This window comes from Urocitellus parryii, chromosome 13 (genome assembly GCF_045843805.1).
Source record: "Urocitellus parryii isolate mUroPar1 chromosome 13, mUroPar1.hap1, whole genome shotgun sequence".
NCBI classification, from domain to species: domain Eukaryota; kingdom Metazoa; phylum Chordata; class Mammalia; order Rodentia; family Sciuridae; genus Urocitellus; species Urocitellus parryii.
Window position 1 is genome coordinate 10,876,481 of NC_135543.1, and position 24,616 is coordinate 10,901,096.

At 36.0% G+C, this 24,616-nt stretch overlaps 1 protein-coding gene across 1 annotated transcript in view; it reads right to left on the minus strand.

The window, feature by feature from the left end:
• The window catches only part of Cdh7 (cadherin 7), a 107,584-nt gene that overhangs the window by 29,373 nt on the left and 53,595 nt on the right, over positions 1-24,616 (minus strand). The window contains exon 6 of the mRNA XM_026407485.2: positions 8,707-8,960. Coding sequence (XP_026263270.1) covers positions 8,707-8,960 — 254 coding nt within the window. The remainder of the gene's footprint in view (positions 1-8,706; positions 8,961-24,616) is intronic.

The following is a 24,616-nucleotide window of genomic DNA, read 5'->3' on the forward strand; positions in this document are numbered from 1 at the left end:
CCCCATTTTGTATTTTGTTTGGAGACAGGGTCTCACTGAGTTGTTTAGCACCTCACTATTGCTGAGGCTGGCTTTGAACTTGAAATCCTCCTGCCTCAGCCTTCCAAGCTGAAGCTGCTGGGATTACAGCTATGTGCCACTGTGCCTGGCAAAAATAAGTAAATAAATAAATAAAAGTGAGCTTTTTTATTCTTAAAGGCAGAAGACTTTGAATTTGACATATGTCTATTTAAATGAGTTCCTGTGATTCTTCATAGGACCAAAGCCATTAATAAAGCCTCAATTATCCATCATTTCCAAAATTCCCACATTAGAATAGCAGACATTTAAGTTGAAAATTCATTTAATATCTTAAAAGACTCAAATCACTATTCAACTCACAGAAAAATCACTATTCATTTAGGGATATAGAAATAACCCAGACCTCTCTATATTTTAAAAAGTATGGGAAACCAAAGTTTCTATCATCCAAATGTTGATCACTATCATTTCCGAATTATAAACTCTAAAACTTCCAATTATAAATTATATTAGCTATTAATAGCTCTAATCCTCATTTACAGCTCACTGAATAAGACAGTTGTGTGTGTGTGTGTGTGTGTGTGTGTGTGTGTGTGTGTGATTTACAGGTATGTGTATGATTTGGCAATTTGTGACACTTTAAAATTTTTATGTCTTCCTTTCATTCATTCATATATTCAGCCATATTTTAAGCACCTGCAATGACACTATTTCAGGAAATCACCGCATAAACAAGTAATTTTTAAAAATAGTAATAAGTGATACCTATTTTGGATGCATCCATAAAGTTGCTGTGGTAAAGTATAATGGAATGAATAAGGTGCAAGTGTGAGGGAAAGAATGAGGTACTGACTTGGGGAGAGAATGGAGACTTTGGAAAGACTCCAGAACAGTCCTGGTGCTCCTTAGGCAACGACAGGGCTAGGTATTTCTACCAATCCATCTATAGATGTGAAAAATTACAACTGAGGGATGAGGCATTATCTAACATAGGAAGATGCCTGAGAAAACAATCCCTTTGTTAAGAGAAATCATAGGCCCTTTTCAGAACAAGAAATTTATCTTTGCCTTAGAATCTGGAAGAACAGGCTGAACCAAACCAGAAGACAGGCCCTCAAAAAATTTGTAGGACCACACTATTTGCAATTCTGCAACCACTGTCCTGGACACTGAGAAATGCTGTTGCCTAGTTAATTGGAGGCCGAGCTGAATGTGGGAAGACAGGTGCTTTCCTAGTCAGAAACCTAACTTCAATGCAAATTCTGGTGTTATAATGGTGTGTGGACTCACAATGATGCCTCTAGCTTCTACAGATTAACATCCTAAAATACTCAGCCCCCTTTAGTGTGCATTGGAGTGGCCAATTAGAGATAATACTGTCCTAATTTTGCAGCAACAGCAGTTAAGCTGTCCTATCAACTCATTATTAGACAGCTCTGTATCTGGATAACTACCCTCAAATCTGTTCCTGAAATTTTGTAATCGGCTCTATAAGCCCGCACCTTATCATGTGCATGCTCAATATATGTCAAAGCAGATCATCAGTCTTTCCCCTAAACTATTCTACCTTCTAAGAGTTCACATTAGCAGAATATATTGAGTATGTAGAACATAGTTCACCATTTTCCTTGTTTCCAACATACATATACATGGTCATGAGTGGATAGACTCCTATGTGTATGCCTAATACCTTATCTTCCTTAATTCTTGTTAAAAGACCACACCTCTGTTGGAGTCAGTCATGTGACTAGCCAAAAAGCTACATTTACTAATCTCCCTTGTAGATACAGTGTCTTCTCCCTAAGATTTTATAAAATAAAATGTGAAATAAGTGGTTAGGTAGAACCTCAATGAAAAATAAGAATGGAAGACAGTTAATAGTTTTTATGGTATTTGAATTTTGTCCATTCCCACTTCTCTCACCTCAGACATAAATATAGTGGCATGAGATCTGGAAGCCATCTGGTAAGTGCAAGGTAAACAACAAAACAAAAAAAAAAAGTGTTTGACAAAAGAAGCCAAGGCCCTTATTGACATTTTCTGGCCAATTTTCAGTCCTGGAGAGCACAGCTCCAGACTTCTCAGTATGCCATTAGTATTAAGCTTCATTGCTCCTTGCCAAACACAGTTTCTAACTAACACAAGTTAGAACTCTTATTGTTGTACTTCAGTAGGGGACTCTGGTGTCTCTCCAGGGATAGTTGGCAGAGCCAAGATTCTGAGACACATCTATCTGGGCCATGTTTCCAGTATCCATTCCCAGGAAATGAGCCTTTAATCCCTCCCACCTACAATCATTTCTTTCTCCAATCTGTTCTGCTATCTAAATTCCTAATGAACCGAAATTGTGATGATCCATGAATGAAACTGTGCATATCCCAAGGCCTGTGCCTTTCCTCATGTTGCCATCCTGTACTGGGTTTCCTTCCTCCCAATTATTTTCACTGTATTGTTGCTTGATGACCAGCCACTAGCATTATAGAACAGCTTTCCAATGACACTGGAAGCCATGTTTTTTCAGGAACCCTGCAGAATGCGAGATCCATGGGCTTTACCAAATACTTCCAAGGTACACCTCCTGGAATTCAAGGTCAGTATCTCCACCCATACCAGGAAACTATTCTACCTTTTGGGGGCTTTTATTCACCATTTGTAGTTTGCGATTCTTTATCTGTAAAATGAGGAAGGGTGGCAATCATTTCATATTTCCAGATTTAAAACTGTATAGTTTATGAGTTTTCATACAAGGTCTCTTCTACAGCTAAATATCAGAAGGGACAGGAAAGTACCTTATGACTCCGTGTACCTTAAGTGTTCCGCACATCTGTTACAAAATGAATTCTAAGTAAATGCTTTATACTATTGTTGAAGCTATTTGATAAGTCATCAAATCAATTAAAATGGTCTTCTTTATATTCACAAGTAACACTCTAATCACCAGCTATTAATTTGGTGAGTGGGCTATGTTAGCACAAATGCCTCCTCCGTACACCAAAAATGAGAAAGAAAAATATAATAAGTGTGGCCAAATATGAACATGAGAAACAGCTGATTCATTTAAATGAAAATCTTAATCTATTTTGAGGCTGGTGTGTGTGGGCATGCATTTGGGTGTAATACAATAAGTTCTGTCCAGGTTTCGTATAGGTCTCACTAAAGTACTGGAACCATGTTTGTTAACTGTGACCACAAGCATGTTTATTTGTAGTGAAAAAATAATAATGTTTGCCTTAAAGTGATTTAATGAGAAGCAAATTACTTCAAAATAAACTGAATGTCTGTACATAATACTAGCAGATATCCTGTTGGCATTCTCGCCCCTTCTTTTGACCACAGCAACCCAATTTTCCATTGAGGATATAAACCTCAATCTCATACAGTCTTGATACAACAATCAAGGTACCCAGAAGATTCTGTGTTAAAGTTGGCCACATATATCATGATAGGCCAAAAAGCTCTTATTCAAGAATTGTGACTCTCAAACACAGGGCCACCAGAAAAAGATTAGGGTAATTCCTCCAGTTATTGCACCTTGCACCCAGATGCTGCTCATTCTTGCTACTTATATTTAAAGAGCAACCTTTCTACTCAATTCTCCAAACATGGACCTTGTCCTTTGATTTTATGATTTTTACCCAATTATTTCAATATATTCCAATTTTTTTAAAGTTCCTCATGAACAGTTTTTGTTGATTGCAATTAAACTATGCTAACAGAACAATAGAAAATAAATAAGTAGGAGCACCCTTCTTTCAACCTCATATATAATTCTTGATTTACATGAAAACAATTATGGATTTCTCTGTCCTTTTACTAACCTGATGTTTCAACAGGTATTTTAGAACTGAAAATACCTTTCAGGACAAATCCAGAAATACCCAATTTTCAATTAATTCATTTATGTGGAGTCTTCCCAAAAGCTTACTCCAAAGTCTTTGCTGAGAGCACTATTTTGATTCTGAACAAAATAATGAAAAAAAGGACAAATGGCCCAAATAAATTAAACATTCCCTACTTAACACATTTTGAAAATTATCTCTGCATAATAAGTGCACTCATCTAACAAAAGCATATTTTTTTTGTTGTTTTCACTATGCCTGAACATATACTCTCATTTTACATTTGTAGTGAGTGGTAATTGTGTTAAAATGAGGAACATTTTGAAATAGGGCACAACAACTTATATTATCTCCCGGAATTGATTTCTGCTATTTTTTAAATTAGCTATTTTTTGTTAACCCTACTTTTCTATATATTACTAGCTCTCTGTATATCTTATAGAAAACCAAATATTCATAAATTATTTAGAATAATGAGCATGTGCATTCATACAGGCTACTTAAAAATACACACTGAATTATTCAATGCCCCAAATGTGTTCATACTATCTGTACTTCATGTTGTCTTTTCTGGTGCAATTTTATGACTTTATCTGAGGACAGATAGTAGGCACCTATTGGTAAATATTACCTAACTATGTTTTGGATATTTAAATTGTTAGAAATGCTGAAATGATGACTGTTACTTTTCACTTGCCCTTTTTTGCATCTGGTTTTTTGTAATATGAATTTCAAATTCTTGGGTATTTTTTATCAACAGTTCTCTGGGTTTTCTCTGTAGCCTATTGAAATTATTCTGCTGGTTTCATAATTGAGCCCTGGGCTCTTAGGATATAGCTAAATAAAACATAAACATACTTTCCTCTAAGCTTGTCCAAACCCTGCCATCCCATAATGCCTTGCTCATGATATTTTGTGTCCAGTGAACACAAACCAGGTAATCAGGATTCACCTCACAATTTGCTATGCTATAGCACTGGTATTTTTTTCCTCCTAAGATTGTTCAACTTTTATGGGATCTTGTTAGTTCATCCAGATTGTAAGTTCTTAGAGGTTGGAGGGAATGTTTAATTTATTTTTGTTTCCTATCAGCATTTTCCCTAGTGTCTCACACAGCTGTTATTAATGAATATATGCCAAGCCATTGATCAGTTGGCCAGTGTAGACATAAAGAATGAGTCTAGAGTCTCTGGTCTCCAGGCTGCTCTTAGAGTTCCTACCATGTTAGATGACAAATAGGAGTAAAGTTTCTATCATTCAAAAAGATCAGAATAAACAGACCACAATCTGTCTGCAAGCTGGATAGGTATAGCTTAATTTTAGTATTCAGGGCCAAAATTTACCTGAACTGGTAGACAACTACTTAAAAACTAAGCCAGAAACATGCTTGCCCTCAAATATCAACTTTTTTTTCAGTATATAGGATATATATATATATATATATATATATATATATATACATACATATATGTCTATATATATATATACATACATATAAGTATATGTCTATATATATACATATACATGTATATACACACATATATATACATGCACATGTATGTATATACATACATATATATAAATTTTTAAAAATTTGCTCTAATCAGTTTTAAATGACATTGGAATGCTTATTGACACATTTTGCACAAATGGAGCATATTTCTTATTCTCCTGGCAATACATGGTGCAGAGTCACAACTTAAATATCTACTTTTGCTTTTAATAAAGTAATTTTAAATTTCATATAATTTTCACCTTTGGATTTGACTTAGTTTTAGTTGACGTTTGGGAAAAATGGAAAGCAAAGTGTACATGAAATAGGGGTCTAGAAAAGCTACGTAGATGGTGAAAAAACTATATTATAAAAATGAAGGTATCGTATTTTTCAGTGGTGTTATGTTCTGGCCAACAGCAGGCTCCAGGTTTATTTAATCTTTCCACCTATGACTATTGTACTTTCGAACAGTCAAAATGACAAGGTTACAGTGGTAAAGTGTGACAAGGTTATGGTGTAACTGGCGTAGGGTTCTTTCTCAGAAACAAGAGGTGCAGATGGAAGAGTCACATAAAGCTTTTGGCTGATTCCTAGTAAAGCAAATATATTTTTAAATTCTGTGCAAGCAGGGATCATGTATGAAGAGTATCTCAATTTTGCCTTGATGGAGGCAAGTAAATATGTTTCTACCTGCAATTCAAGTCTTTTGCCCCATGAAAGAGTACATATTCCAGACTTAAGTGACATAAGCTGAATCTGTGTTATTCTACAAAGAATGCCAATAATTTCAAAACTAATCATCCAACAACCCAGACTGTTTTATACTTCAAACACTATTAGGATAATTTTAATTAATTACAGTAAAACAAACATTGCTTTCCATTTGTCAAAGTACTACACTAATTCTGCAGGTGTAGGGAGCACAGAGTGCACAATTGCTAAGACTCATGTTCCATCTCAATCTGTAAATAGCTTTTTTTGCACCTCACAAGATTGTGCTGTATATGATTACACTCATCAAACTATGCAATATTGTCTGCATACTGGAATATATGCAAATACAAACAATCTTCAATATAAATGCCCAACACAGTTGCATATGAAATATGTCTCCTTTCATCGACTTTACTGACCTTAAAGTAAAATGGCATGAAAACACAGTATAATACTAGTGATGTATAATTATAATACTTGCTAATGTTTGTCATGATTCACAATTTAGAAGCATCATTAACTTCCTCTTTATTATTTGATCATCTCAAAAACCCGGGATTCTGCACACATCAAAGTTACTTTGCCTTTTTGCTGGCTTATAGAGAAACTGGGGAAACTAAATGATATTTCTTGGCCCCTCAAAAAATACCAGTGTAGGAAAGATAACCAGTTTTCAGAGACTGCACAAGTGTTAAGCACATCTTCATAAACTATAAAATGATGGGATGGGCTTCTTAAAGTGTTCATAATGGGATAAGGGAGGAGAAATACTTGAGATACAAATCCAAAACAAGAAATATTAGCTATGAATGCCTGCTGTGCTGACCTTATGGAAGTAGGGTAAAATAAACAAGTATTTCAAGTATATTGGTATTAAACATATATGTCTAGAAATTAATTCCACAAAAAACAAGGAAATATACAACCCCCTACTAAGCCCCCCACACACACCCCCAATTCTAATTCATATGAGAAAAAAGTCTATGACTCTATCTGGGAGATAATGCTGTAAGCTAGTACTAACCTGAAATTTCATGTCACTTTTATTACTTAAAAAAAATATAATAAAAACAAGTTAAAAGACAGGGCCAGTCAGATACTCTTTCACTGATAAAAGGCATGAAGATCTTGGCCTCCAAAACCAACAGTCTTGCTTTTTCTGTGCTACAAAGAACAGTCCTAGAGCTCACTTCATCTCAAACGTATACAGTTGGGCCTATTCTTCCTTATTTTCCTCAATTTAATGTGCAATATTACTGTGAATTTTTCCCAAATAAAATATAACAAAAGAAGAATTTCTTGGAAGAAATACATCAGGGAGCTCCTACACAAGGGAGTGAGCAAAGAAAAATTAAGAAACAAGATGAGAAATATCAGTGTAATCAATCCATACATTAGTGTGCCTCTTTTATCAGACTCTCAAAAAACTTTAGAAATGCCTATCTGTCTTTCTCTCCATTATGTTAAGTGATTTGAAAAGAAGTCACACAATCCTCTGGAGCTGTGTGGTGCATTTGTGACTCACAGTTGTATCAGGGACAGACTACATTCTTAGATTGGTTAAAGATCACCACATGAAGGAGCGCTGGCATCCCTTTGCCTCCAATTTACAGTACAGATAGGGACACTCTGACTTCATGGCATTCAGTACTTGGCTCTATTAATGTGAAGGAAAGAGAAGAAAAGGAGCAAACTAATCTGTGACATACATAAAATGGTCTCACACAGGAGATGAGAGTGATGTAAATTATATATCATGCCGACTTTCAGTAATGTCCAGATTTAGCTCTAAAGCACTAACCATTGTTGAATATCAATGAAATCTAAATTTGGTTTTTGTCTTGAAAAAATCACATTTTCATATTGAAAAGTTAAGTGTCTTACAAACTCAAGGTAATTTAATACAGTACCTGTCTCTTTTCAACTGTGTTGTTTATAATATACACCACCCCCCCAAAATAAGAATCATTTATCACATGCACACATACAAACACACCAACACAGAGACAGATCTTAGACTGTAAACTGTAGGTAAAAAGGGCAAAAAGGAATACTAAGATATTTTGAAATGCCTGAAGAGATTATTGGATTGCGACCATGTGTCTATTCTATATAAAAGAGAATTGGAAGGGTATTTAAAATAGTCTTTATGCATAGAAAACGTATCGTCTTATTTTATAATTATAAACAATAAAATAATATTCAAATAGACCAATATGAAGAAGACTTGTTCAAAACTCAATCCCTAATTTAAATAGTTTCCACTGTACCTTTTCATATCCACCCTACAACTAGGACATGCTTGTCACAGCCACACACAGTTTGTTTTGAAAGACGTTCAGGATATTTGAGTAAAAACACTGGCTATGATTTGTGGGTAACAACGGGTGCCTAAAAAACACTGCTGCTGAACAATGGCCCTGGGTAGTCAGGTGACATTTTGGAATTGGTAAAATATTGGATTGTTCTGATCCTGGTTCACTTCTGCTGCTATGGAACTGAACCAGGATCAGAACAGATCCCTACATTTAAATACTTAGTTTTTATTTACTGTGAAGAAAAAAGAATCATAACATGAGAACATGTGTCATGAATTCAGGGACATTTGATGGAAAATAGTAGAAAATGAGCTTTTACCTCACAGGGCTGTTGGAAGAATCTGGGTCATGAGCGGCTACCGTGCCAATGATATTGCCAACTTGGGTGGCTTCTGAGACCTCCATGGGGTACAAGGGTGAAGAAAACACGGGAGGCTCATCCACGTCTTCTACAATTATCTTCACGGTGGTTGTGTCACTGAATGGCCCCAAGCTTAGAAACCGGGGGTCGGCATCTTTATTTGCAGCTTCTATTCGTAGTGTGTAACTTGTTTTGGCTTCAAAATCCAGTTCCTGTAAAGAAAGGTATTAGAGAAATTAAATTACCAATTAGAGAGTCAGCAAAGCAGAGCCTTTTCATTTATGAATGTCAATAAGCATCGAAAGGACTCTGCCATGAATATGCACCATCAGCATTCACAAATAATAAGTCATAATGCCAATCAGTCCTTGTGCTCTCCTGGCTCCCAGACCATGGTAAGTGCTTTTGAGCTAACTTAATCACTCTGCTGCCGTGCGTCTCAGGGACAGACTCAGGACTTCAGAATGTTATCTGTAAGACAGCCCACCAGATTCTAAACTATTTTCCAATAGGACATCAATACAAACATGTTCCTCGACCATGTAATTCATCGGCACAACTCAAGGTATGTGTTAAAAAGGAAGAAAAACAGCTTTCCTTTCAATTTCTCATTGTTCATAAGGTCAGTGACTCAGGGTGACTACATGAGGATCCTGAGCTCGGCTGGACCAAGTATGCAGCCTCAGCAGCAGGTGGGATTTAGTGAGGCTGACCAGGTTGCAAACACTGCTGATCTGATTCTTCTCCAGGAAGCACCTGTCATGTCTACCTTCATTATTTCTCTATTAACATACACTCTCGTTTTATTTATTTTTTTTAGATGATTGACAGTTACATTCCAGAATCTTCACTCTGTATTTAAATTTATAAGAGGATTAGCATGCTAAAATGTTTCTTAAAGATGGTGAACGGGACAAAACATTAGGAGCTTAAAAGGACGGCAAGGACTAGTAAGTGAAGCATCATCTGCGACTAAAATAATAATTCTATATATAATATGTGACAATAACCTTGTCTTTCTCCAATGGACCCAGAAAACAGCAGCAATTTATGACATTCTCAATCTCACCACTGAAAGACTGTTCCAAAATATATTTGATGAGGTAAAACAGAAATAATTAATAATAATAAAGAAATTGAAAGAAATATGGTTAAATGATATTTAATTATAGTCACTGGACAGAAATCATTGAAAAAAATGAGCCAATGTGCAATGCTGAGATTCGTAATCCAAATTTACCCACCATGTGTGGGCACATAGGTGGGCATGCATATTCCAACTTAGCCCTGAAACATATGATCTCAAGCAAAATATATTTTAAAATGTACCTAAAGAAATAAAAATGGGATATATAAATTATATTATGTATATAAGAGATACTATAGTATATAAACTATATACTTCTTTTATGTATAGTGATGCATTTATATATCGATACAAATTATACATGGGCATACAAATGATATCACAAATATTATATAAAGAGATTCCATGGCTCATGTCTCATTAATATAAAGGGAAAACACATAAATCAATACACAAAAAGTTTACAATATACAGGCCAGAGAACACTTGCTGAAATGCGTACTTATCTCTCTTTCACTAGATTGTCAACCTGGCTGGTTTTGTTCATCCCTATTACCACAAGCACCTGTTATGCTTTGGTGAACAGAGGAGGCTCAATAAATTCTTGTTGAATTGCCTGGGGGTCGGGGGGTGAGAACAGAATGCAGCATTCAGCCCACAAAAGCCTTAAAATTGAACTATACCTTTTGCCCAGAGAACCTAATAGTCAAGTGGGAAATGGGAGATGAAACAAAATCAAATGTATTTTAATTCTTGACCCCCCCAAAAAAAATTTATAGAATTTCTCCAGAATGAAAACAAAGACAAAAATAAAAATGTTTAAAGTCTCATCTGAGGTTTCATATAGAAATGCTAGGGCACATGGTAAACAGGGTCATAAAGCAAATGCCATGACCTTCATGAAACACCCTTTGTTTGTTGTCTGAACCTGGTTCTATCCAGAGGACTTTTATTCCTAACATGCCTAGCCCCTTCCAAGAGGGTTTTATTCCAGAACTAGAATGAGTCACAAGTATGCATTATAACGTTCATCAGATAATTCTGAGGCAAATCTTCTTTTGATAAACTGAACCCGGTCAGTGAAATTTTCTGGGGCCTATACATAAATTCAACATTTATTTTGGAAACTACTGTGGAGAAAGAAAAGCACTCCTAGAACTAGGGATTGAACCCAGGGCCTTGTGCTACTATTGAGCTATATCCACAGCGCTAAAGTAAAGCATTCTTACTTGGAAGGATTTACTGAGAAATCTAAAAATTCTTGTTGGTAGTTTGTATAACAACCTCAGTTTGTTCTTTTATTATTCCTTATAAAATGACTAATTGAAGAAAAATTTCATATTCAAACATTATGTGTATATATATATAATAAGAAGTGTCTAAAAAATCCCATTTGTCATCTCTTTTAAATCAATATGAAATGCAGAACAACCTTGAAGACATTCTTTCAGGTTTTCAGCAGTTTGAAAAAGGACAACAAGTCTTTCTATACTTAAGCAAAAGTTTGTCTCATTTATGAAAGAATAATTTAAAATTTACTACAGAAGAGAATGCAATTATTTTATAGCAACTAATTTTTTTTAAACCTGTCTGAAAGGCAGCAATATGAGGCATAGACATCTGGATGCCACAAGCTCATGTAGAAACACAGTGTTCTGCACAATGATTGGTTGCCTAAAAGCTATTATGAAAATAGAGCAATAAAAGAATTCATATGAAAGGCTATGAATCAAGATTGCAGACAAAAGGAATTGCTACATAAAAGTATTTTCAAAGCATATCAGAATAAAACAGAGATGGAGTTTTCAGAAAGGGGAGTACTGTGATGGATAGGATTGTTAAACAAATTGAAGAAAATATTTTTAGTAATAAAATTTTAATTTGTGTATCTTTATCATTATTGATTTCCATGTGAGTAATACATTCCACAACTATCAGATTTAATTAGCAGGCTTATGAAAAAACAACATCAACATCAAGAAGAAAAGACACTTGAGGAGAAAGAGGAAGGGGAAAGAAAGGTGCGGTCTCAACAGATCTCTTTATTGCTTCAAACTACATGGAGTTGGAGACTACATATGTATTTGGAAACTCAACCAAAGTTCATTGCTTTGCAGTCCACAATAGCAAACAATAACTAGGATTAATAAGCCCTGGAAATCAAACACGAGTCCCAAAGGTATAGATAGTGAAGCCACACAGAGTTACTGTGGGACCTGTGGGTGTCCCTTTCTCATCTGTCAGGAAATCTATGTCAGAGACATGAAGATAAGAAGCAGTATGTCCGCCATATTGTTAACCCAAACTAAAAAATAGCATTCTCTGAACTTGTAGTCACCAAAGATGATGAAATTTAGTATTAAAATAAGATTATATCTAAGGCTAGGGTCTGCAACATTTTCTGTACAGGGCTGGATTATACACATTGGGCCCTGCAGGCCATATGCTATCAGTCACATGCAAAGGAATGAGCTCAGTGGTTGACAGTGATACTTCATGTATAAACCCTGACACCTAAATTCTCCATGACTTTCACATAGTCCCAAGACATTCATTCTTAGATTAATTTTTTTTTCAGTTATTTAAAAATAGAAAACCATCCTTAGCTAATGGTTCAAACAGAAGTGGGCAGGCATAGTTCTGCCAACCCCTGATTGAAGGAGACCACCTGAGTGGGGCTGACATTCAAGACCTCCTTGATTGGCCACCTCTTCCTTCTATGCTTTATGATATAACTGGAATGATCTATTCACTATAAAAAGTACATGTTGTCTGTTTCTGCACATTACACCCGTTGTTCCCTCTTTCTCATATAACTTTCCCATTCCTCTTAGTGGACTCTTTTAGAGAATATCACCTTCTTTATGAATATGTCCATCATGTACTTATCTCAGAAATAGCAGAACACTGTAATAAGAGCTATGAACGAGTCACTTTGCACAACTGTTTAACATGAATTTTAGAAATGCAAATTAGTACTTTGGGATTGTTTAATATTTATGTCTCTCCCAAATTCTTATGCTGAAACATTAGCCCCTAAGGGGATGGTAGAGATGTGATTAGGTTTTGAGGATGGAGAGCTCACAAAAGGTAACATTGTCCTAATACGTGAGACCACAGAGAGTTCTGACTCTTTCTGCCATGAAAGGATGTGGTTAAGAAGGTGATGGCCATCTAGAATACAAGTAACAATAAATGTTAGCAAGGATGGGGGGAAAAAGGAAGACTTACACATTGCTGGTGGGACCATGAATTGATGCAACCATTCTGGAAAGCAGTGTGGAGATTCCTCAGAAAACTTGGAATAGAATCACCATTTGACCCAGTTATTCCATTGCTTGGCTTATACCCAAATGACTTAAAATCTGTATAGTATAGTGACTCAGTATAATCAATGTTTATAGCAGCTCAATTCACAATAGCTAAACTATGGAATCAGCATAGGTGCTCTTCAACAGATGAATGGAAATGTGATGCATATTCACAATGGGATATTACTCAGCCATAAAGAATAATGAAATTATGGCATTTGCCTGTCAATGGATGGAACTGGAGAATACCATGCTAAGTGAAATAAGTCAATCCCCCAAAACCAAAGGCCAAATATTCTCTCTGATATGTGAATGCTAACTCACAATAAGGGAATGAGGCTAGGGAAGAATAGCAGTACTTTGGATAAGATAAAGAGGAATGAAGGGTAGGGAGGGGAAATGGAAATAGGAAAGATACTAGAATGAATCAGACATTAATTTCTTGTATGCATATATGAACACACAATCCATGTAATTCCACATCTTGTATAACTACAAGAATGTGGAGTTATACTCCATATATGTATAGTATGCCAAAGTACTTTCTACTGTCATGTATAACTAATAAGAACAAATTAAAAAATTAAAATTAAAAAATAAAGAAGATAGCCATCTACGATTCAGGAAGATCTCACAAGACCCTGAATCTAACTTGATTTTGGACTTCCCAGCTTTCAGAGCTGTGAGAATCAGTTCTATTCTTTAAATGTCTAGTCTATGGTGTTTTTGTTATAGCAGCTTGAATGGACTAATAGGTTGATTTCAATTGATATGAAAATAAGACAGCCGACAGTTCTAGAGAAACCTCAAGAAGTCCATGTTTAGGGGCAGAGACACTAAATGAACTCATGGCCATGTATATGCAGCACCCATTTCCTTCCTGCTCTATCAAGCAGGCGTTCTTGAATCTCCGAGAGCATTTAGGGCCTCAGACTATACCTCATCATGTCTATGTACTTGACTAGCTCACCAGCCTCAGAAGTCTGCAAATTGTTTGGAAATGTATAACAGCTAGCACAGTGGCGGACAGAGTGATCACTGCATACATATTTGCTGTTACATATCAGATGAAGAAAGTTCCCCCTGTTCCTATGCAGTATCCTGTGAATCCACAGCAATAGAGAAAATTTTAAAAGCTAGAAAACAAAAAGGGTTTTTAAAAAATAAAATACCATATCTTTTTCATCTTTATTTCCTTTCTGACAACCCAGATGGATGTTTAGCAAAGTCAGTTTATAATATTAATTGGTGGGGAAAAAAAAAAACCTACCAGAAACTGCGGAGTCCCCAAAGTTCCCCTTGCCATTTTTAGCTTTTGCAATCCTACATAAACTTGAAATTGTTGAGTAAAATCATTGTACTGCATTTTCTTTTTTCATATAGCTTGGCTTCTGGTCTATAGCCAAATAAACTCCCATTAAGCTATATGACCTCCTTTTAGATCTGGTACCTTTGGGCAATGCTGCTGTCGATATTTTAGGAATCGGCCCAAGTTAAATCCCATGGAAATTCTTCATTTTGTTCTCTCTAACCCCTAGATTGGTACCATCAGGGCTGGTTAGTGTGCGTGCACGTATCTACATGCCTTAAGTTTGTTGCCAAATTCGTACAAAGACTCAAGGTCTATCATCTTTAAAAGTATTATTTTCCCCACTGGAGATTTCAGCTATCTTTTAGATTAAGCACATTCTGTAGCTTTCAATATCCTCCTGACTTCTAGATAAAATGATTAAAAATATAAATATTGTTTTTTTTTCCTAGGTAAATGGTCATAAATGAGACCATACCTATAGAAAAAAAATGACCTTGTATTATAACTCGTTTTATGATAATTTTGGTCTAAATATATTGACTCTTCAGAATCCTAAAAGTGATCTACAACCTTGGATAAGATATCTCAGCAAGGATAATTCTGTACATTTACATGCTAAGATAACAGCTCCACATTTATCCCCAAGGACATTCCAAAAGCAAAGCACACCCTCTTTATTATGCACAACTGCACTACTGCTCTTGTGTTCTTCCTTCCCTCAGCTATGACAGAGAATGCCTTATGTTCCCCTAGTTTGGTAAGTTTAAACAGACTTCTTCTGACCTCCCTTTTTATAGAGAATTTACTTGAGAAAACTTGTCACTCTAAATTCTTTCTCTGTAAATTTTAAAAGAATTGAGTTGCCATTTTTATAACCCAGGAGCGTCGCCTTCAGGGACCCAGAAGCAATCACCTTCAAATATAATCATCAAGGAGAGCAGAGCCCTGGCACCCCGTTTCCATGGAAGGGTGGGTGCCTAAAAAAAGGGTTCCTGTTATCTTATAAAAGTACTTCTTGTGTAAAGATGCAAAATTTACTTTCAATTTGGGTGAAGCCCAAAACACAAAATGTCCTTTGATCCTCCTTTCCAATTCCAACTCTTCAAAACTCTCCAGTTCTTTGTCTTGCGGAGTTGAATTTGGACTGAGTCCGTCTGTCTCTCCATTGCCATAGCCTTGAATGAAGTCTTCCTTGTCTGTGTAATTTTATCCAGTTCGTGCTATGCTTTGGCATCTTGAAGTGATTTTAATAACTAGAGGGTTTGTCCTGCAATTTTTGTATATCATGAGACTTACATCCAGATGAGTATGAGAATTGTTTTTATAGAGAAGGGAAGGATAATATCTAAAGAAGAAATCCTACAACACTATTTTGAAGGTCTGGCCAGCTCTGTGTTGTCCATTTCAGGGGGGATTGATCTTTTCATATCTGTCCCAGTCTCACTGGACAGATTCTTAAGACAGGACCCCAAAATTATTATTCACACATATCTGTAGTAGGTGAAAGTGTCTTGAATATAAATAGATACACAGATTGCTCAATACAACAACCAAAAAGTCTGAGGCCAAAAGAATTATCTAGAAAAAAATTAAAATATAAGAAAATTTATACTGAGCAAAATATGTTACTAATTGTCTCCATGTCTATTTTACATTTATAAGAAAATCATTGTTTTAACATTTTTAAAAACTATACTTTAACACAACTGATTATCAGGACAATATATAAACAAACACACACATTTTGCAAACAAACTTCTGCTAGTACTTAAAGAGTGCCTGGTGCTATTAGCAAATTGGTACAAAAGCATTTTGAACAACTACAGAGATTTTTTTTTCTTTTTATTCTAAAGCATTAAATTATCTCAAGGTTTTACAAATAAAACAAGTGTATAAATATTAGTAATTATTCTTTTCATTACCTAGAGCTAGTATCCATCACAAATATTCCATGATTATTTAAATTAGCATTTTAACCTAGATATTTGAGCCCCAAATATTTTTAAAAGCATTCAAATTGATATCAAAACACAATATCCCATTTTTTCCCAAAGTCTATGTATACCAACTTAAATGCTAAGTATGTTACATATTTTTATTTGGACTTATTTCAAAGAGGTTGCATCCAAACTGCTAAATATATTTTTCATTAATCACACATATTTTCATAGTTCTTACCATTTGCAGACTTTGTTGTGGGGGTTTTTACAGTATTAGCCCATTAACTACTCATGACTCACTGACTCATGACAACTTATAAAATCCTATATGTTGATACAGGTTTGGACAGATCTGGCAACAGAGTCGGGGGAGTTTGAATTTCTTACTCATAGGCAGCCAGTAACCTTGGCAGTGAGTTTCAGCAGGTATGTTTCCCCAGATCAGTTAGAGTAATCAGAACAAATGGGGAGCGTGAAGCAGGTCATCTAAGGTCCGTCGAGCAGAAGGGGATACAGGAGATCAACAGAGGAACAAGGTGGAAACAGCAATGTAGACCCCAGGTAGAAACAAGCCAGCTCTTGTGAACGGTGAGCCCAAGAGGGAAATGCTGGGCTGTGATTACCGAGGTGTCTCCTGTCATAATTCACTATTATCAAATGAGTACAGGATGCTGGGCTCGGCCCGTCCAGATTCTTTCCCATATTTAGTGAAATGGACGTCTTTCAATCTCTTTTATGTCCTGTTGTCTGGATAAGCTTCCACCCCGACAGAAATGTCCCAGTTTGTCTTCTGTACCAAGTTCCTATGGCTATGGTGACAAATTGCCACAAACTTAGTGACTCAACAATGATAAATGTGTCGTTTTAAAGTTTTGGAGGGTGAAAATTGAAGATGAAAGCATTCGCAGGGCTGTTTTCCTCTAGAACCAGGGAGAATCCTCCAACATCCAGAGGCAGCAAGGATTTGTGACTCATGGCCCCTTCCTGCATCTTCAAAGTTCAGCACTTCAGCCCCTGGATCTGGTACCATGCCTTCTTTTTCTGACTCAGATCCATCCCGCATCCCTCTTAGGAGGACCTTTGTGATTAAATATTGAGGCAAATCACAGGATCCAGGATAATATCCGTATCTGGAGATCCTTAACTTGATCACACCTGAAGATTTCCTTTTGCCTTGTGAAGTGAAATATTCACAGGTTCCCTGTGTGTTCTAGGGAGGTCAGTATTTTATTTACCTTAAGCTCCTAAAGTGAATTTAGCTAGTTTTGATTCTGTAACACAAAATAGAAAGCAAGCCTTGAAAATCACCATATATTTCCACCCCAAATTGAAAACCTGATTGGCACTTCCTTATTAAGCTGAGGTCTGGATTTCCTAGCATGCCCTATTGACTGTACCCAGTGCCTTACACACAAGGGCTCACTTCAGGGAAGCTGAATTCAGATTATGACCTAAAGCTTACCATATGCTTTCCTGGGAATTTTCATCAACAGTGACAGATATTAATTGATCTTGATCTAAACAATTACCCTTTAAGTTAGGATGACAGACGAGGAAGGACAATTGTGGAAATTTGCAGACCTGAAACGCAGCCTTCCCTTTGCCATTCCATGTAAGTGTAACATGAATGTCATTTCATCTCTCTGGAGCATAGCTGAGACTCAAAATGTTTTTTTTTTTTTCCTGAAATGAGACTTCTAGTATAGAGACAGAGGATCAGAGGAGGAGAGCCGAGAAGACAATGGGCAATGGGAGGTAAGGGGGAATTAATTTGATCAAATATGTCCTACTTATGCATGAAGATGCCACAATGAAACCCATTTATTTTCTTTAACTAGCATTCCTGTGTCCACAGAGTTTGTAGCTTCTTTTGCATCTAGTACCCTCTTTGAATCTGGGATGTCCCTTTTCTAGCTTTGAATGAGGTAAAGTGGCAGAAATAATGATGTATGGATTTTGGATACCAGGTTCCAGACACCATGTGCCTTCTGTTCTTGCCATTCATGGAACAAGCCCAGGTTAGCCACTGCCTGATGAGAGGAATATGTCCAGCACCCCTTGATGCTCTGCCAGGTAGACCATCACCTATACCGAGGCAGAGCCAACAAGCTGACCAGTAGTTGGGGAGCCCACCCAAGACCAACAGAAAGATCACTCTACTGAGTGAAGCAAACCGTTGACTCACAAAATCATGAACTAAAGAAAGGTTGTCAGGTTAACACACTGGTTTTCAGCATAATTTATTAAGGAGCAACACATAACTGATATGGAGTATTGGTAACTTCTGCATTTGGCATGGACGATAATATACCCAAAGGAAATGCACTAAATATTCTTGAAATGGCTAAGAGGAGAGGTCGGATCTGCATATGGCTTTGAATTTATCAAGAGCTTGAATCACTGAATTCTTCTAATTGTTTTTCCTTAAAGTTATTTCTCATCTTTATTATTTGTTAGCTTTGTTATCAGTTATACTTAACTTCTCTTTAAAAACCTTAATCCTGGAAGAATGAAAAAAAAAATTGCCTTCTTCGAGGCTTTTTCTGCTCTGCAACTTAATTTTTTTACTTTGACCAAGAAATTTATAGCCTTCTTTTCCTCACTGTATGCATTTGTTCCGCTGATATTCTAGGTTGTTCCTGCAGTGTTGATGCCTTGCATGTGCAAGTGACTCCTAGGCATGAGTTGTACTTTGGACTCATCCTTGAGCTTCTCACATTTCTTCATGACCTCCTACATATGGCAGGTATGTCAAAGGTAACATGTTGCGAGCCATGCTGATGATTTTCATATTTAAGGGAAAAAACATTGGTCTAGTTACTTAAACTCGAACATTGGTTTTGCCATTAAATTCTCCCTTTGACCTTCAAATCCATTTCTTAAATATCTCTTTCTTGGGATTCTAACCCATTGAAACTGATCTAGGAATCAATATGCCATGGCAAGAGACAGAAGTAAGGACAATTTTATGTTATCTGTGGCTTGCATTAAGTCAAATAAATTTCAAAATGGGCTCACTGGAAACGTCTTTGACACACGCATACTGTGAGAACACTGCTATGATAACTGTCAAAATCGAAGAAAGTAGAAAATACTTCTAAGTGAGCAAAGTCTTTGTGTCTTTTGATCATGTCTATCAAGTGTTGAAATTTAGATTAATGTCAACTTACTTCAAAGAATGTTCATTCTTTTTTTTTTACAAAAGCTGAATTGTATCTCTAAACTTGAATATTCTAGCATAGTTAAGTTTACATTGTAATAAGCAGATTATAAGCCTGTGCACATGAGCATACATGCATAATGATGATGTGAATGTGGAGTTGTACCTACATATATATAGTAAAAGTGATCTGCATAAGATGGAAAACACAGTAAAAAATTCAGCAGTCCACCAAGTTAGAATAAGTGTACTAATCTTATATTTCAGCCTTTAAATAATCCAAAATTTATGCTTTTTCTGCTGTCAGAAGGGAGCAATATTTTGATCCACTTTGAGAAATATGCATCTTCAGCAACTGAATTAATTGAATAAAAGCTTTGAAAGAAAAAAATTTAATGAGATGAAGAAAAGTACACTGGAAATGTCAGTGGTTTGATTTTCCTCCACCACACATCAGAAGCAGTTTTGAAAATAGTGAAACATACACCTGACTTTGAAAAGCAGCCCCTCATTATTGCAAGTAGCATGAAAAAGACAAATTTCAATACAGGCGAGTCAGCCCCAAGTATTAGAGATCCCTGCAGCTCAGCTGAGGGTGAAGGGACATTGCAATTCAAGACTTTTCTTTACCCACAACAGAGGGAGTTGCTAGCATTATCAATATGTCAATAAGAGTGTTTCCTTATTTTGACTCCATTCATCCCTCTTTAGGGTATGGATGTGAAGAGATTACAAAGACAGCAGAGAAGAATTATCTTAAGGAAACTTAAGCATGTTATCTTGATAGTGTGACTATACAAGGCTCAAACCAGGCTATCATGAGCTAGAGACTGGTTAGTGGTTATCCTTCATAGGAAATACAATTTGAAAATGCTCATTTTTTACTGTACCCTAGCTCTATAGTAATGCATTTTGTAGGAGAATAATTCCATATTTAATCCCAACTGAGGTTTTATATTGAAAACTGAAGTACATTAAAGGAAGAATTGCTACATCTCAAAGGAAAAACATGAAAGACTAAAGTTCCTAAGTTGTAAATTATGACACAGAAATGTAAAATGAAAGAATTCTAGGTGGAATGGAAAACATTGTTTTCACTCAGGAGGGATAATATTTATGTTTACACTTTGTGTATTTTGAATCCCTATGTTACTGGTTGTAAATTTTATCATAGACACATTCATAAATTGCCAAGTTATAACATACTGTTGAATACTGCAGTTTAATTGTCATTTTTCACATTTATACTACATAGTCATTTATTCTTAATGAATAGTGTGGTGATTAGATCTTGAAAAACTTATTTATAGGACTTGTGTACAAATCTTTATCTTTGTGATTTCTGCACATTTGATCTTACGAAAGCTTTTCTAGAAAACATAGTAAAGCATATTTAAAGGTAATAATTCACAATCATCTATTTTTGTCTGTTTGTTTGAACATCTTTTAACAAAAAGATTGCTTCTCTGTTGTTCTTCCCTACTCTCCTGAGTTCATCCTATATTTAAAGGTAGTATGCATAAATGTTTCAAAATCTGATAATAATTTGCTCAAACTAGAATGATTTCATTATATCTATGGTGACATATTGCTAATGAAAAATTTGGACTAAATATTTTTTATTATACTATGTAGAAAAATAAGTCCAAGTGGTTATCATGCATGTACCACAGGTAAAACCACAATCCCATTAAAATTTACTATATCCAAATGGACATAGAAACTCTCTAATACAAATGTGAAGTAATCCTTACACTGTCAGAACCATCCGAACAGACAAATGAGAGTCTTTTACAAAAATCTTGTCAACATCCTCTCAGCCTAGTTATAAACGTCTGCCTACACCCTGAAGGGTGTATCTTGGTGGGCCGCCCACACTATCCTATTGCTAGGGTATATTGTAGATCCAAAGTTTATCAAAATCTTGATGAAAAGAATTGAAAATTAAAACCTGACGTTTTAGAGCCACAAAGAGTTGTTACTTTATACAGAAGATCTCAAGGACAGACTTCTCTAATTCTAAAAAGATCACTCCAAAGAAAGCTTAATGACAAAATTTTAAGCAGAGAATAGATACACCATTGGGTCCGTGCACTGGGTTGAAGGAGGAAACTCGCCTAGGTTAGAAATGCAGGCACCTTTCTTTAGGATCCAGAATTCAGGGATGTGAAACAGGGAGGGGTGTTCTTTACACAGCTCCCGGTGTCATAAAGTGAGTACTGTGAAGAAATTGATCCTAACTTACTTTATAGCTACTATTAATGAAAACTCTCTTTAATTTGAACAAATTTTAATAAATTATCCTAGGATCTTGAAAGTATGATCTCATTTTCTATAATAACTGTCTTCCTGTCTCTTGGTTGTATCACTCCTATTTCTACAGTGTAAGTAGATTCTTTTACAACTAGATGAAATCATAAAAATAAATAATGTTGAGTTTTGAACAGCCCCCCCCACCCCCACCAAAGGAGGGATTTAGGGCTTGAGAAGCTGGAAGCAGGTCGTGAGCTAAGGATCTGTGGACGTTATTTAGAAGTGGAGCAATGATAACCAAGCTTAGGATAATGTCAGAGAGAAAGAAAACATACAAGTATCAGATGCTATGGATCAGGAAGGGCAAAAACAGAAATAAAAATGACTTAGGTTTTCAATGTGAAAGAAATGCAAGAGAGAAAAAGGCAGAAGGAGGAAGAAGGAGTATGCTATTTGTCTGGGACCAGGCAAGTGACATTTTACAGAAACACTGATGCTTATTATAATACAGTCCTTTGAAATGAAGTGAAATATTTGAAATGAATTAGGGTTATCACAAACAGTTCCAAGAATAAAGGTGAAGAGAAATTAGCAAATGTACTAATGGTCTACTCATCATGTAATATATTGACACTGCTCCTAAAGTTCCTTATCATCTTTATTATCAATGGTCTTGCAGAGCATGGTGCCTGCCCCTCTGCTAGCAAGCAGCAGCCTTGAGACAGAGGCATGAGGAGCCTGGTAGCTTGCCCTGCCTCGCCTGGAGTCCACGTTTCCTTTCACATTTTCTCCAGTTACAATGTCCTGGTTTTGGTTCTCTGTATGCCGCATGCTAACTCGTATAGTGAATCTGCACTCTGACTACCTCTGGGAGCAATGCTCCTTTCCCTGAACACCCGAGGAACCCTGCTGTGCATCCCCTTGTCAACCCCATCTCCAGGACATCTCCACATTTCTAGAGCCTCGGTGGGACTGACCCGTTGACTGGCACCTGGAGCCTGAGCTCTCTTGGACACTTCTACAAAGCCCTAGACATTGACCCAAATCCTTACAGTCACAGCTAAATCTGTAAAAAAATAAATCATGGTATCTGTAGAAGTGGAATATTAACATCACATTATTAGAGCAATTCCCATGATGGAAGGGGCACACATGTATGGGAAAAGCAAATGTCTGAAGAGATAGAAAAACATCGCTATTACTTCCAGGAATCTAAATAGCTTAGTGTTCACCACTCTAGGTGTTTGAATGCAACGGGAGAACAGTGGGATATGTACCTGGTAAATACCATTCTGAATTTTTCAAGGAGTCAAGTGGATCTGCGAAGTCCAGGTAAGGAGTTGGAATATGAATCTTGCTTCAGGTTTATAAACAGGATGAACCCTGGATTATTGTGGACTAAGTACAGTGCTAGACATAGTACATAAACTTAGCATGAATGATTTTTTCCAAGTAAAAAATTTCCAACTATAGCAAAAGTATATTTGTGATTTCTACTATTTTAAACCCCTCTTCTAGGAACTACTTACTTATGTTTATTTCAGTATAGGTGAGAGTTCTTAGTTAAATAGTTTAGCTTAGGCATTACAAGATATAAGCATTGGCAGAAAATTTTAAAAAAAATTATAATTTTTATAAATGAGTTTCGAGTCAGAGTGGGCTTTGGAAACAAGTCAGGCTGATGTATGCCAAGTAATAGCCCTAGTACTGTTATTTACTCAGAATCACATGAAAACGTGAAGGGAAGAAGGAATGTGTAGAGTTAACAACGCTAAGACCAAAGAGTTTTAGCGTGCAAAAAATAACATCCCTGAGATTCTGTTCCCATTCGTTCCCATGCTGAAATAATCTGCACTTCCAACGGACCATGCGGGTCTCTGTCCTGCTGGTGGTAGCAGTTTCCCCCATTTCTAACAGTAAAGATTCCCACACCTGGCTCAATATGCTGCACCCTGCACTCAGAAGATGATGATCATCAAACCTGGCAGGCTGCAAGTCTCAGGCTCATGCTATCTGTAGCAACAGATGGCTTAACTCAGAATCTAAAGGTTTTGACCCAATATAGTAAATGCATCTCTAGTCTTAAGATAAAACAGAAACCAGATCAATCTTTCACCAGAGCAAAGTTAAAGCAAGTTTCAGGAACTGTATTTGAAAGAAATTAATCATTGCTAATTTCTTAGTCTAAGTTACTATTTTTTCCATTAATAATTAACATTTTTATTGGCTATTTATGCTATAATAGTAAAATTATGAAAATTTTTCTTTCTTCTTTCTTTCCTTCCTTCCTCCCTTCCTTTCTTTTCTTTTCTGTGTACTTGGGACAAGTCCGAGGGTCTTACACATGTTAGGCATTCATAGCTACTTAAGATTCTATACACTGGTGTACTTAATTATTCCGAAAAAAAATCATTGACATCATATAAACAAGAAAGAACAATTAGAGGTAATTCATCTGTTAGGAAACACTGGAGAAAATAAGTTATTTTTAATTGTGAAGAATCTTATATTGTATTCAGAAAAATAAATTATCAAAACAAATAATGGCAATCTGTCTTCAATAAACAATTATTCAGTCTTATTTTGTAAAGCACCATTTGATTGGTATATATGAGTGGGGAATCTCTAGTATCAAGTATAAGAATTTTATTAACATAAATGTTTATAGAATGTGGAGTGTTTTTGAGACACAGGAAGATGTCCTTTTCAATACTCAAGAGAATTCCCAGTATACACCAATGTGGAGACCCTGATCAACATCTCTACCCCTTATTTGTGCATGTGCAAAGAAGTTCTATGCTCAAT